The following is a 14,305-nucleotide window of genomic DNA, read 5'->3' on the forward strand; positions in this document are numbered from 1 at the left end:
TACATACATACATACATACATACATACATGGTTATTATAGCTCATTGATATCGCCTTACGTCATTTGCCCTGCTATCAGGGTTGTGCCATTTACGAAAGGAAAGAAGGTTTTAATACTCTCGTTTCCTTTTCGTCGGAGCGTGGGTGGGGCAAGGGGGCTGTGAGTTGGACTGGAGGTTGTAAAAGAGGAGAAGGGGGGAATGGACCTCCTCTCGTGGGATTTACGCGGGTCAAATTCTTCAGAATTTTCCAGATATTTATCAGCAAAGTTTGAATCTCAGGTTTTCAGGGTGCCTGAGAAAATGTTTTAGAATGTTTCGTCTAGCCTTTTTCCTAGATCCCACGTACCTCTTCATCGATAGCATACGTCTTAAAACTGTCATAGTTAATTCTCACGTTGAAGACGTTATCAATCTGTTTGTTTGTTTGTTTGTTTTTAAAGGGTGTCTTTAGGCAGAAAATTCATTTTGATATGTTTGTAGACCACTAGCCAATCACTGCTTCGAGTCCAGATTGTGTGTTTCTAGACCACTTTTAGTGTTTGAGAAATTACCCTTTAAAATAGCTAAGGTACAACAATTAAAGTGGCTGAACTATACAGCCTAATAAACACGGACTATATTATTTAGGTCATATGCGGCACAAAAACTCAATGGCAATCATAAGACTTCAAATGACATGTTAGTTCCAACGAAGTTTCAAAGAGAAATGGTATCTTGAAAGTCACCACAGGGTAACTCTATTGTTTATATACTATTTTTGGATTACCATTAACATTTAGACTTATACTGAGGATCTGACGTCGTCATCAGACAAAGGCCTTTAAAGGAGCATTCCAGCGATTTAAAATCTCTTAAAAAATGTGAATATCTAGCAACATAGAACAGCTAAAGACACATTACTAACAAAATCTTTTTCCTTGGACTATAACATATCAAGACTAAATTCTAGCGAAAGTCAGCCTTTAAGTTCCTATCGTTCGAATGAACTCCTCATAATGTGCACTCCCCTCCCCACCCCCACCACAGAAAAAAAGTTGGGTTACAAGTACTTATTGCAATATGTTACTAACCCTATAATACAACCCTACCCCTCCGTTGGGTACCGTTACTGCTGGTCCACCACGTAAAATGTGATAACGTATAGTTAATGCTATGATTATGATTATTATTATTATTAGTAGTAGTAGTAGTATTAGTATTAGTATTATTATTGTTATTATTACCACCATTATTATTAGTAATTGGAGTAGTAGTATTGTTATTATTATTGTTCATTTATTCAGTTATTGTTTTTTTGTGTTGTTTAGTTATTTACTTATTTGTTTCTATGCTTGCTTCCTTGCTTGTTTGCTTGCTTGTGTGTGATTTCATCATTTGTTGAAACCTTTAGCCTTTGACAAAAGAATTTTTGTATGCTAATTTTTTTTCGGTATACAAGCATGTGAACGTTGACAAGGACGGTGTTATTTGAAGGAACAATTAACATTTAAGGTGTGCAAAAAAAAACCTTTCATGTTTTTGTGACAACAGAATTGAATTCAAGTTCGGTAATTCACGGTCATTTGCGATTTTTCACTTTTTTATATTTTTGTTTACGTTTTATATCACTCAGAATAAATTTGAACCTAGCAGCCCATATTGCCACAGTTCTCAGAATAATAATAATACTAATAATAATAATAATAATACGACTTATAATGCGCACACACCACTCAAAGAATGTTCATGGCGCAATTGACAATGAGAAATGATACAAATAATACAGAATAATACAAAACAATGACAGAAGAAAAACTTAATGGTATAAGATCATATAAAAGCTTTTGTCATTAAGTGGGATTTGATGCTCTTCTTAAAGTTAGAGAGAGTAGATGCTTGTCTGATTTTTTAGGGGAGTTGGTTCCATAAGCGAGGGGCAGAAACAATAAATGACCTACCCCCCCCCCCCTCCCCCCCAAGAATGTTTGGACTTAATTTCAGATAATAAAAATTGAGAGCTGGATCTTAGATTACGAGAGGGGACATAAATATGTAATAAGTCAGAAATATACATTGGACCATATCCTTTAGGTGATTTATAAACAATAAGGAGATTTTATACATAATACGATATTTTACAGGTAGCCAGTGCAGGTTTTTTAAGACAGGGTGGATATGACAATGCTTATGTGTTAGTATATGTTACCTTTTGCTTATTTTTTGCCAATTTTTGTGTCGATAGAGATTTTTTCTGCTTCTTAATATGATATTTAAGGCTGTTTGTTTATTGCTTTTTAAGTTTCACATCAGTGTACACATGTATATAAGTGAGTGTTCACACATCAAATGAGTGTTCACCAATATATCGAAGATTCACAGGCTAATGCATATATAATGAGTGTTCACACAAATACAAAATGTACACACACATAGATAATGAGTGTTCACACATAAAATAAGTGTTCACACATACATCGATTATTCACAGGCTAATGCATATATAATGCATATATAATGAGTGTTCACACAGGTAATAGGTGTACACACATATAGATAATGAGTGTTCACACATAAAATGAGTGTTCACCGATATATCGATTATTCACAGGCTAATGCATATATAATGAGTGTTCTTACAAATAATAGGTGTACACACATGATAATGAGTGTTCACACATAAAATGAGTGTTCACAAACATATCGATTATTGACTTTTAAAATCATACTGTTCACCCCTACAAATGAGTGTTCACAAATCAATCTTTAATTCATGTGCTTACGTATAGAATGGTTATGGGTCATAACTGCTGTTCATATGAAAACTATGCTTTCGCATATATAAGCTTTCAGACAAGTTATATTTGCAAAGCCCATTCCATTAATTAACATTTTTTTAATTTACGAATTGTATAGTCAAAGCGTAATTAACGCTTTTTTTTAATATCTATTGCAATTCAATATTGAGACTAGGAAATACATTTTTGGCAATATCATGTACCTTGTTCTGATTTTCTTGTTCCATTTATCTAAGATTTCTTCACAAAAAAAAACCCGTTTCAATACACCGAAAATAGAAATTAATTTATGAGAGTGCAGGATTATTAAAATGATAACTCTTATCAATAAAACATATTGACCACCTTGTTATATACATTATTTAATATTTCTGTCAATTTCTGTCAGTGATTTACTTGATTTCACGATCAACTCTACATCTTTCCTAACTATATTACTGGATATTCTCAGTGCCCACTGTAGGCGCGTAGCGAGGAAGTTGCCAAGGGAGGGGCGAAGCCTGTAGACAAACTATCTAAGCGTAGAATAAAATTTTGGCCGAAAGTGCCTCCCAGATGGCTGGAAATGGCACTTCCCAGGCCTTGTAAGTTGCATCTAAGCATTTTCTACTTTGAAATTACTAGCGATATCATAAAAAATATGCTCAAGGGGGTGGCGGTCGCCCCTTCGCCCCCCCCCCCCCTTGGCTATGTGCCTGGCCCGCTCGAGGTAGAATCTCATCATTCTGAGAACTGAGTTACTTTGGGTTTATTTGCTTTCGAAATATTTAAGATATTTAAATCTCACAACAATATATATATTTCATCGAGATGACTATTCAAGCATCATTTCTAACAATGAAGGAAAAGTTGAAAATTTCCAAATTCTCCAGTACTTGTTTTTAATATTCATTTATAATAGGTTAGAAAAAATAGGTTACTTAGTGGAAGCCATAATTACAAGCTCATTAACCATCACTTGAGGATAGAACTCTTAAAGGGATGTGGTTGGTGGTTACGAAGAGCATTTTATAGTTTTATCGACTCCTATATAGAATCACGCAGAGACCAGTTAAATCAGGTTACCATGCAAAATTAGAGGGCAGCATGTTTTTTATTTAAACCTTCTGCAAAGTATAAGAAATAAGTAGTACAGATCAAAACTAGAAAAATACTGAGTGATACTAGAAAGAAAAAAAACAGCTTATCTAAGACAAGTCAAGTGAAGAGATATCAATATATATGTGGAAAAGTAATAAAACAAGAAATTCATACGAAATTCACAATGAAGAACTAACGTGACAACAAGTACATGAGAACATAAGTATACACATGGGAATATACAAATACATAGGCCTATACAGAAAAGTAATTTATTCACTCAATTTATTCAATATATTAATAACGTCACAAAATATGTATATGCATGGATGTATATGTGTGTATATCAAGATCCATCATATACATTACAACTACTTGTTTAATCTGAAATGTTATCAAACGTCCAACCGGGTCTGTCACTGACCGCTGCAGCGCTGCAATGCGCGTATAAAGGACGGGTTGACAATATGCTTATACCATATAGCTATAGGATATACGTTAGGACGGGTTGGCTATAAGCTTATACTAGCTAGGCTATAAGTTAATTAGTACGGGTTGGCAATAAGTTTATACTAGGTAGGCTATAAGTCGGACGGGTTGGGAATGGCTGTAAGCCATATCTGAGGATATCATAGTTCGACGCAAAATTTAGCTGCAGCATTCCACAAGAGATGCCTTTATTCGTTCTTATCCTCCATTATAATCACCATCGTAGTAATGGGCTTGAAGCATTACGAAGATTATAACCGTAACTGCAAAGACCTTGAAGCCTGACATCTCTCCATCATCTTAATCACCCTATGCTTATTCCATCACACAAAAAAGAGCTTACGGATTATATGGAGTACAACTCCCATGTCGAAGTGTGTGTAAACAGCTATGCACGAAGAAGTCTAAAGATGATCCGTTTAACCAGGGAGTTAACAACTCCCTGGTTTAACATCCAGTCTTTTTCCAAACGCGTGGAAGAGAGTATGGCTGCGTATACACGCGACTTACCAGGGAGTTGTTATGGAACATAACAACTCCCTGGACCTACACAAGTGAATTGGAAAGCCTGAGAATATTGAATATATAGGAACCTACATTGTCTATTATAACTTTAATATTTTATGTTAATTTGTTGTTGTTTTTGGAGAAGTCGATTGGTCTAGAGAAACAAAGAAGAAACGTGGACTACGATTAAAAAAAGAAGTAAGTGCTACTCTCTTCTCATCATTTTTTTTTTCATTTTTTCGAAAGCCTAGAAAACACGAACAACTTTAAGATTAGACGTTACAATTTACAATGTTCTGAATAATACAAAGTTAAATATTTAAGAATACAATATACAAAATAATACAAGTAGCAGAGTCAGTTTGATAATTCTGGGAGAGATATCGAATTAAAACCAAGAACTGAAGACTTTAGAGGCGGATTTGGTGGTTTCGCTATATGATACAATTGGACGAATAACGAACTGGCTTGCAAAGTGGGAGGAGCGACCGTGCATGCCAAGACCATTTAAATCAACTTGACTCGTAGTAAACGCGTTGAGACCAGTTAACACAGGTAGGCTCGTAGTGAACTTGTAGACACTAGTTAAGTCAACTTGACTCGTAGTAAACGTGTTGAGACCAGTTAACACAGGTAACCTCGTAGTGAACTTGTAGAAACTAGTTAAGTCAACTAGACTGGTATTAAACGTGTTAAGACCAGTTAACACAGGTAGACTGGTAGTGAACTTGTAGAAACTAGTTAAGTCAACTCGACTGGTATTAAACGTGTTAAGACCAGTTAACACAGGTAACCTCGTAGTGAACTTGTAGAAACTAGTTAAGTCAGCTTGACTCGTAGTAAACGTGTTAAGACCAGTTAACACAGGTAGACTCGTAGTGAACTTGTAGAGACCAGCTGAATCAACTTGACTCGTATAGTGAACTCGTAGTGAGACCAGCGTTGTCCGATTAACTCGTCGATAGTCATTGTTGACTTATAGGGCACATGAGACGGCCTAATTATTCATGTTGTCTCGTAGTGAACATGTAGAAATCAAAGAGATGATGGAAATGGTTAGTTAAATTTTAAGTTCTTTTGCATATGAAGATACATTATGTAAATAAAAGCGCACTTTTCTTACTACCAATCTAACTTGAGATGATGAAACAGGGAAAGCAAAAGTTATATTGAAAGATACCTACCTGTTTTCAAAAAGCTACAATCATATCCCCAAAAAATAAGATGACCTTTTAAAAATGACTACTTAATAATAAATACAGACTAATAAAATACTTTTATACATAACCAACAACAACTGTAACAGTAAATACATTTTCATGCAGACAGACAGACAGACAGACATGTCCACAGACGGATAAAGCAGACTGAACGACATTCGAATGAACAAAAATAATCAAACAGTTGAAAGAATCAACAAAAGTATAAACCGTCACAAATGGACGCCAGTGTGTGATGTGTTTGCTTGTTCGATATGTGAAGTATCTATAAATAACAATAGACAATTTGTTGTTATTTTCTTTCTTTTTTAATCATATATTTAAATAAAATGGTATAGAAATTTAGCAAAGTGCACAAACCGTGCATTTTGCAATGACGTAGTTACATTTTAATGCATATTCAGTAAGTGTTAATTTTAAGTGACATTCGCCATCAACGTGAACGAGGGGCGCAGTCACTATATAAGGCAGTCAACATATAATATACATATATTATATACAAGGTCGCCTAATGTCATCACTTAATGAATATTCATAAAGTAAGGTAGCGCCCCAGCCAGTTGGGACAATTTCCTAATGCTAATACCTCTCTAAACTGCACTCCAATATCATGCTCTCAAAGCACTGGTATTGACAGTACAAACAGTTCCTAACCATGATCTGATAGAAAACATGATATTCATACTGCTACGTACTGACTATACGAGTGCTCTGAAGCGGGACATAACACTACAGTATAGAAAAAAATGTCCAAACTGGGTGCAGCGCCCCCATACCAACACTATCAATCACCTTATTATGATAGTTAGCCATAAATTTAAAGGTATATCCGAAGGGAGAAAATGCATTTCTCTGAACAAATGAACACAATTATATCGCTGGTAAATGGGTAATTTTGTTTTAGCTGAATAGTTCAGGGGATGATATTGCAAAATGGCGTAAACTATGCTGTTATCTATCACACCAATAATACTTTCTTTTTTTTTAAGAAAAAACTATAAGTGAACAGCTTCTTACATACCCTCACAATCCAATGATTTACAGCTAATTAGTGACGGGTCGTCATTTTTGGTTTTGAAGGTATATCTTGGTTGCGGAGAATCACCCATGGAGAACTCCATACAGAGATATTTGAATTTACTGCATCCAAGAGATTTGACGTCTAACCCGTCTGTTAATACGTCCCTGATGACGAGAGGTCCACCTGGGGGGAGGATCGTCCCAGCTTGGTAGTCCATCAGTAACTGTGAATTGACCAAAAATAACGACATGTTAATATATATATATATATATATATATATATATATATATATATATATATATATATATAGAGTAGGTTGGCGTCTATCTTGGCGCAGAGTGCTCTATGTCCATTGGACAGAGCGGAATATATGTTGATACTAGATGAGACTAGTGGAACACTAGTAGTTGTAACTCGGAGTTTCACGCTTTGTAGCGATCTTCAGACAACTGGTAGCTTCAAGTTATGCTCCATGAATATATAGGATCCTCGTCGGGATTACCGGGGATTATGCGGTTGTTGGTGTATTGTTCTGCCTGAGTATTCTCTTTCGCGTCCGTTCTGTTTGTGGGTTTGTAAGACTTTCTTCGGTGTTCGGCTGTTGGTGTATTCTCTTTTGCGTCCGATCTGTTGTTGGGGTTTTTTGCCTTCCTTCGGTGCTCGCTCCTTAGTTGTGTGTGGTTCTCATGACGGTGTTTGGTGGTTGGACTGGAGTTGTTTATGTAGAACTTGTTTTCGTGGCGACACTTCGATATGAGCTCTGGGCGTTTGTTCAGGAGGGTCCGTTTGTCTGTGTTGATAATGATGAGTTTTTCAGTGAGACAGAGGTTGCACCGCTTCGACTCGTTGCTGTAGGCTTTGGCTCTGCTGGCGATCGACCAATTGATAGTGAATGGCTGGTTGTTCTGTTTCAGCTGCCAGATGTGCTTCGAGAGTTCCGTAGCGTTTTGGTGTTTTTCGTGGTTGAGCGACATCTTGTGGTTACCGTATCTGAGCTTGAAGGGGGGTTCTGTTAGGCCGATGTATGTCTTGCAGTTGTCGATGGTTTTCACTTCGGCCTTGTATATGATGTTAGATGCCTGGCAGTTTCCATTTAGTGGGCATGTGTTCTTTTTTCGGCAGTTGCAGGCTTCCTTTTCTTTCGATGTGTGGGTGGCTGCTATACGTTTGTTGTGTCCTTTGATGATGCTGGCGATGTTGGGCATGCAACTGTAGCTGACTTTCACGGTGTTTCTGTTGAAAATCTTGTGTAGTTTCGATGTCTTCGGGAAGTGTTTGTTGATAAGTTTCAGGAATGTGCCTCCTATGTTCGTGGCTACGTTGCTGCTAAAAGGTGGGTTGAACCAGATGATGTTGCGCTTTCTGTTTCGGTTGTTCTTTGTAGGTTGGTGGGCGATGTATGAGAGACCCTCGGTGTAATTACTTGACTTGAGTGCTTCCTCGTAGGCTGGTGCGGCTTTCTTAAAGATCACCTCGTCGTGGGAGATGGCGGAAATACGTCTGCTGATTGAGGCTGGCAGGGACCTGATGATGTTTGGTGGGTGGTTGGAATTCCTGTGGATGTACACTGGGTGGTCGTTGGGCTTCCTGTAAGGGTAGTGTTTTCCGGTGTTGAGGTTGAATGTTACGTCGAGGAAGTTGGTGATCTTCAGGTTGCAATCGATGGTGATGTTGAGCCCCAGTTCTTTGAATAAGCTGATCATGTGTTTTCTTATCCGGTCTGCTTTACTTTCGTTGGTGTTTTTGAAGGCTGCTAGGCCGTCGTCCCTGTATAGCCCGATGTATTCCTTCCCATATTCTCTTGCTAGTGTGTTTAGGATGTAGAGTCCTACAAGCTCGCAAACCTCGGCCCCATCGTAGCTGCCCATTGTGACGTCAAAGAGGTCGTTGTGTCCTTTCTTCATCCAGGGTGTGCCGTTGTCGAAAAGGAGTGACTTCCTGGAGTGCATTATGATTTGTACGTCTTGGTTGGAGATGTGGGTGTGATCCTTAGCCATGGTTAAGGCCTTTTCCAGTAGGCTTCTTGTTATGGAGGGGTAGAATTCAACGATGTCGAAGCTGATGAAGGTGTATTTCTCTTTGTCTTGAATGTTCTTGAACCATTCGATGACGGATGACGTGTTTCTCCATTGGTTAACATTCGTGGCGATTCTTATGGCGTTGTTTATTCTGTCTAGGATAGCCTTGCTGATGAGACCTGTTTCGCTCTTTGCCGGGTTGATGAGCCTGCATGGTAGGTTGTTCTCAAAGTTGTCCTTGTGGTCTTTCAGGGTGATGAAAGCTTGCTTGGTGGCCATCGATTCCATGCGATTGTCGATCCCTAGTTTCTCGGCGATAGTTCTGGCTTCGGCGTTATATATATATATATATCCAGATTTAAGCACCGTGAAGATGTTTAGCACGTATCGGCCAGTCCGCCCCAGATCACCAAACACCTTGAGATTCTTTACCAGTTTAAATTGACCTCAGAATGTGAAGAAACAACACACTACTTTGTTGGCCGGTTCTGTTTACGTCCATACGAGCGGTACCCCTTTAAAAAACGCACACACTACCGATAAGTTGTGTATCCCTATGTGTGTCCTATATATATATATATATATATATATATATATATATATATATATATATATGTGTCATATATATATATATATCTATATATATATATATATATATATGTCCTATGTATATCCTTACTTGTTCTGTGAAGGGTCCTTTTCGTTTGCTGCCATTGTCATCAGCGCTAGGGAATACAGACACCTTCCATAGACCATTACCGGCGATGCCTGGGCTATAGGGGGCTAAGCTGACCACTGCGTCGACTTTCAGCGTCTTCTTTTCACCTACCGGCAGGTCATCGGGTATGTCGACATCAAAATCTAACTCGTTGAAGACAGCGCCTACATTATGTAAAATAAGCCAGTAGAACAAAAACTAATACTCAAATTTATTATACGGTGGGGGGAAGGGGAAAGGGAAAGGGAAGGGGAGGGGAAGGGAAGGGGAATGAGGAGGGAAGGGACAGGGGCAGGAGGCAGGGGGAAGGGGCAGGAAAGGGGGCAGGGGAAGAGGCAGGGGCAGGGGCAGGGGCAGGGGGGAGAGGCATAGCCAATTTGACCCGTGATAGTATACACTATTCTGATAATCCCCTCAAATGCAAAATATTGCAGTCGATGCTGGTTTGATGGTAAACAAAGCGATCCTATAACTTCCTAGCTTTTGTCCGTTTTGGTTTTTGTTATTTTCACAAACAATATATACAATGGCCTGATATAAACTTCCTTCCAATTCCCTTACTAGTGAAACATTTATAGACAAGAACTTTTGGACACTTCCGTTCCAATTCCACCTCCTTCTCTATCCAATCGGTCAATATTATTACTTAATTTTCATCTCCCCCCCCCCCCTTTATTGTGCTTGTACTAATAAGCATAATTGTCCATTGTTTATCCCATGTATCAATACGTACTGATAAGAGAAAGAATAAGACCACGTCTTCTCCCTTGCTTTACCCATTTCCACCACCCTCCTCCCACCCCCCCCCCCCCACCCTCCCCCTTTCTCTTTTCTCGTCGGTCAATTACTTAACTTTTTATCTTTTTTTCTTAATTTTTTGTTATGATTGTATTAAATAAGCTTACCTGTACATCTGTCCGATATATCAATACATCTTGTAATACTCTCTTCGAATTCATACTTGATGCTAGCTATTTTGTTCTTTTCTAGCTCAAAGCACATGTACGGAACCTGGTTACAAGTCCTCCCTTGTAAGTTGATATCAACATCTATAAAATCTAATAGGAGATCTTCATCTCTTGGAAGATCTTTTCCTTCCTTGATGTCATCCAGAATTCTTCGCTTTTCGTCGAACCTCTTTCCTATCCCATCGGGTTGCTTAGAGAAATATGAATTGACATTCCAAAGGTCATCTCCGAGAACTAAAGTTGTCCTGTCCTTATCGGTGATTCCAAGGAGGCTTACATTTACCGTTTGTTGGCTCGTGTGCTCTACGATCATATCAGGACCGTGCACCACCGGTATGAGGTCATCAAACTCGACCCCTACAAAAAAATATATTAAAACATTGAAATATTAATAAACAAGAAAGCACAGTCATGTACCAAAACACAAAACAAAAAATACATCAGTAAAATGAACTTATTAACTTAGAAAAAAAAATGAAAACTCACTTTTTGAGATTTAATCCAGGATAATAGTTTGATTTTATTTCTTTAAAAAGGATTTAAATCCATCCTTTCTTACACATTTGCACGAACTATTTCATTTGTTGAGACTTCCTTCTATATAAAAACTATATTTTCAATGGCTGCATGTGTTTGGAGTGCAATTATTTACCAGCACACCGATTTATTTTGGGACGTGTTTTTTTTTTCTTCAATTTTTGTAATATTGATCGCAAACCGACAAAAAACAGCATTGATATTGTAACTTTCAGATAAACGTCACATGGGACACCGGATCTAAGCATTGAAGAGGTGTAAAAGAACGAAGTACGGAGGCTTTGGAGCTACGTGCTTTACCTCATGTGTTCGTTATACTGACCCTTTAGCACCTCCCTGATCCAAGTACATTGTGTGAATGTATCACCCATTTGGGGAGAGGGGAGGGAGTTGGGGGCTTACATGTCTTAAGTTTCTTCTATTAGTAAATACATGGCTATATGGATAAAAAGAATTATAATAGTTTATATCGTGAGTTTTCACTCACGTGATATGCACGATTGTTCTTGGCAGGAAATCAATGAGTCTTCCCCGTCACGTGGGCCGATGAATGAATACGAAGGGGAAGGGGACCTCCCTCTCGAAAACTCAAGACAGAGGTGAGTCACGCCTTTGTAACATCCTATACTCCCGATGTCAAATTTGGTGGAGATATCGTCGATCAGGAAAGGCTTGTCGGGTGAAAATGATGTATTGGATTTTCCCGGCGGTAAAATATTTTCTACCTCTTTAAATCTTCTCCCTGTCCCCGATTCCGAGTTACTACCAAAAATACCCACTCTCCATAAACCTTCGCCCTGGAGCGGTGTTGAGGAGTTATCAAAGTCGATGGAGACATTAAAATTAACCGGCGTTTTTATTTTGGGGGTAGGTGGCGATTGCTCAGAAGTCCACAACAAGTCTTTAGGATGGACGGCTGAAACGATAAATATTAAAATATGAATAATGCCGTTTTTGGTTACTTTGGCTCAAAATCAAGATCCATTTTATATTTACTGTGCACAAAACCAAAAGACTACCATATCAACACAACTTAAGAGGCTCCTTGTTCATGATACAGTAATAAAACAACGAGTGATCCAACATTTTCATATTTCAAACTAAGTTGTTGGTACTTTTTTTAACACTGACAAGTATTCTATAACTAGTAAATGCCATACAAACAAGTCCACTTTAACAAACCAATCCTCATGGACAAGGTGTTAAAAACAAAGAGGGGAAGACGGGGTTGTATGGGGTTAAGGGGGGGGGGGGGATAATGCCACCATTCCAATTCTTCACAGCGACAATGGGCAATTTCAACATTCCGTAACATTCGTCTGTCTTCGGCCCCTTAGTCTCAAACCTGTGTCGGGAGCCCGGATGTATACTACCGAATGGGTTAATACATGAATATGCATAATGAATAATGAATATACTCCATAATAGAGAACGTCCATTTTTTACTTACCTAACGCACATTCTTGTTCAATACATTTTACTTTTGACTTTTCTCTCGTGGTCGTTTCAAGTGAAAATTTCGTGGAACTATTTTCGTATTTGGACAGTTGCATACATAAATAGGGTGTTGGGCCACAACTGAGTTGAAACAAGTTGATAGGAGGAATTTCAACATCTTCAATAAATAAAGTATCATCTCCTGGAGACAGGTCCCTGCTCGCTTGTGATGGGCTTAGAATTTGCTCAAATTGTGGTCCTTGAGGTGAGGAACCGTCCTCATTCGCGCTTGTAAAGAAGTTTACTTTCCACAGGTCGTTTCCGGTGAGATTTCTCTCCACGGGCAAGAATGATACACTGACATTAGTTGTGATTGGTATAGGAGCATTTGGTAAAACACCTTCGTCATCCATTGTCCAATCAAAATCGTCGACAGTTATTCCTGTGAATGATAATGAAGTGAAATCAAATCTATCATCCTATTTGCATAATTCTTCATCTCAATTAAAAGTATAAGAAAGATGATGATGATGATGATGATGATGATGATGATGATGATGATGATGATGATGATGATGATGATGATGATGATGATGATGATGATGATGATGATGATGATGATGATGATGATGATGATGATGATGATGATGATGATGATGATGATGATGATGATGATGATGATGATGATGATGATGATGATGATGATGATGATGATGATGGTGATGATGATGATGATGATGATGATGATGATGATGATGATGATGATGATGATGATGATGATGATGGTGGTGATGATGATGATGATGATGATGATGATGATGATGATGATGATGATGATGATGATGATGATGGTTATGATGATGATGATGATGATGATGACGATGACGACGACGACGACGATGGTGGTGGTGGTGGTGGTGGTCGTGATGATGATGATGACGGTGGTGGACATGATGAACGATGACGTGAATTTTAACCTCTTCACGTAAATATGTTAAAAGCTTTCTGAAACTACAAACCTGTAGAAGTGTCCACTATTCTTAACTGGTAGAAGGAAAAATGGTGGGATGCATTGCCTACTTGTGCATCAAAACAGTTGCATCATTTTACATTTTATTTTATCTATACTACTTCGATGTGTAACTGATTCTTTCATTAATAATCATTAATGTGAATTATAAAAAATAAAAAAAATTATGAAAGATATAAGTATATGAATTTGTAAAAAAAAAATTGTCATAATTAAATTTGAAATAGACAACAAAGTATCTTATTGTCATAATTATTATTATTGTATATGAAAGGATCAGTATATATATCATCAAAGTAGTATAGATTAAAAATAAACTATATGAACAGACTGTACAACGAAATTATTCCGAGTGTAGGTTGCAATCCAATACCATTTTGCTCTGTCATGAAACACTACCTTAATATCAGACGTTAATCAATCAATTAGGCTGGCCTACAGGAGTTAAAAGGTTCCGGTAAATCTGTGTTTTGCTTTGAAAACAAAAACAAGAAACAATACTTT

General features: G+C 37.8%; 1 protein-coding gene and 1 long non-coding RNA gene across 3 annotated transcripts in view; one reads left to right on the top strand and one right to left on the bottom strand.

The window, feature by feature from the left end:
- Positions 1-1,982: 1,982 nt before the first annotated feature.
- LOC139964589 (uncharacterized) overlaps positions 1,983-14,305 on the bottom strand; it is a 49,994-nt gene continuing 37,671 nt past the window's right edge. Inside the window, exons 13-17 of the mRNA XM_071966303.1 lie at positions 12,785-13,213; positions 11,822-12,250; positions 10,735-11,154; positions 9,791-9,993; positions 1,983-7,316 (exon numbers count right to left, since the gene is read on the bottom strand). Coding sequence (XP_071822404.1) covers positions 7,086-7,316; positions 9,791-9,993; positions 10,735-11,154; positions 11,822-12,250; positions 12,785-13,213 — 1,712 coding nt within the window. The 3' untranslated portion in view covers positions 1,983-7,085. The remainder of the gene's footprint in view (positions 7,317-9,790; positions 9,994-10,734; positions 11,155-11,821; positions 12,251-12,784; positions 13,214-14,305) is intronic.
- LOC139964594 (uncharacterized) overlaps positions 4,916-14,305 on the top strand; it is a 60,301-nt gene continuing 50,911 nt past the window's right edge. For both annotated transcript variants that reach the window (XR_011792035.1, XR_011792034.1), the window contains exons 1-4: positions 4,916-5,050; positions 9,804-9,954; positions 10,820-10,860; positions 11,848-11,933. This is a non-coding gene — a long non-coding RNA (uncharacterized lncRNA). The remainder of the gene's footprint in view (positions 5,051-9,803; positions 9,955-10,819; positions 10,861-11,847; positions 11,934-14,305) is intronic.

Source organism: Apostichopus japonicus, chromosome 23, assembly GCF_037975245.1.
Source record: "Apostichopus japonicus isolate 1M-3 chromosome 23, ASM3797524v1, whole genome shotgun sequence".
NCBI classification, from domain to species: domain Eukaryota; kingdom Metazoa; phylum Echinodermata; class Holothuroidea; order Aspidochirotida; family Stichopodidae; genus Apostichopus; species Apostichopus japonicus.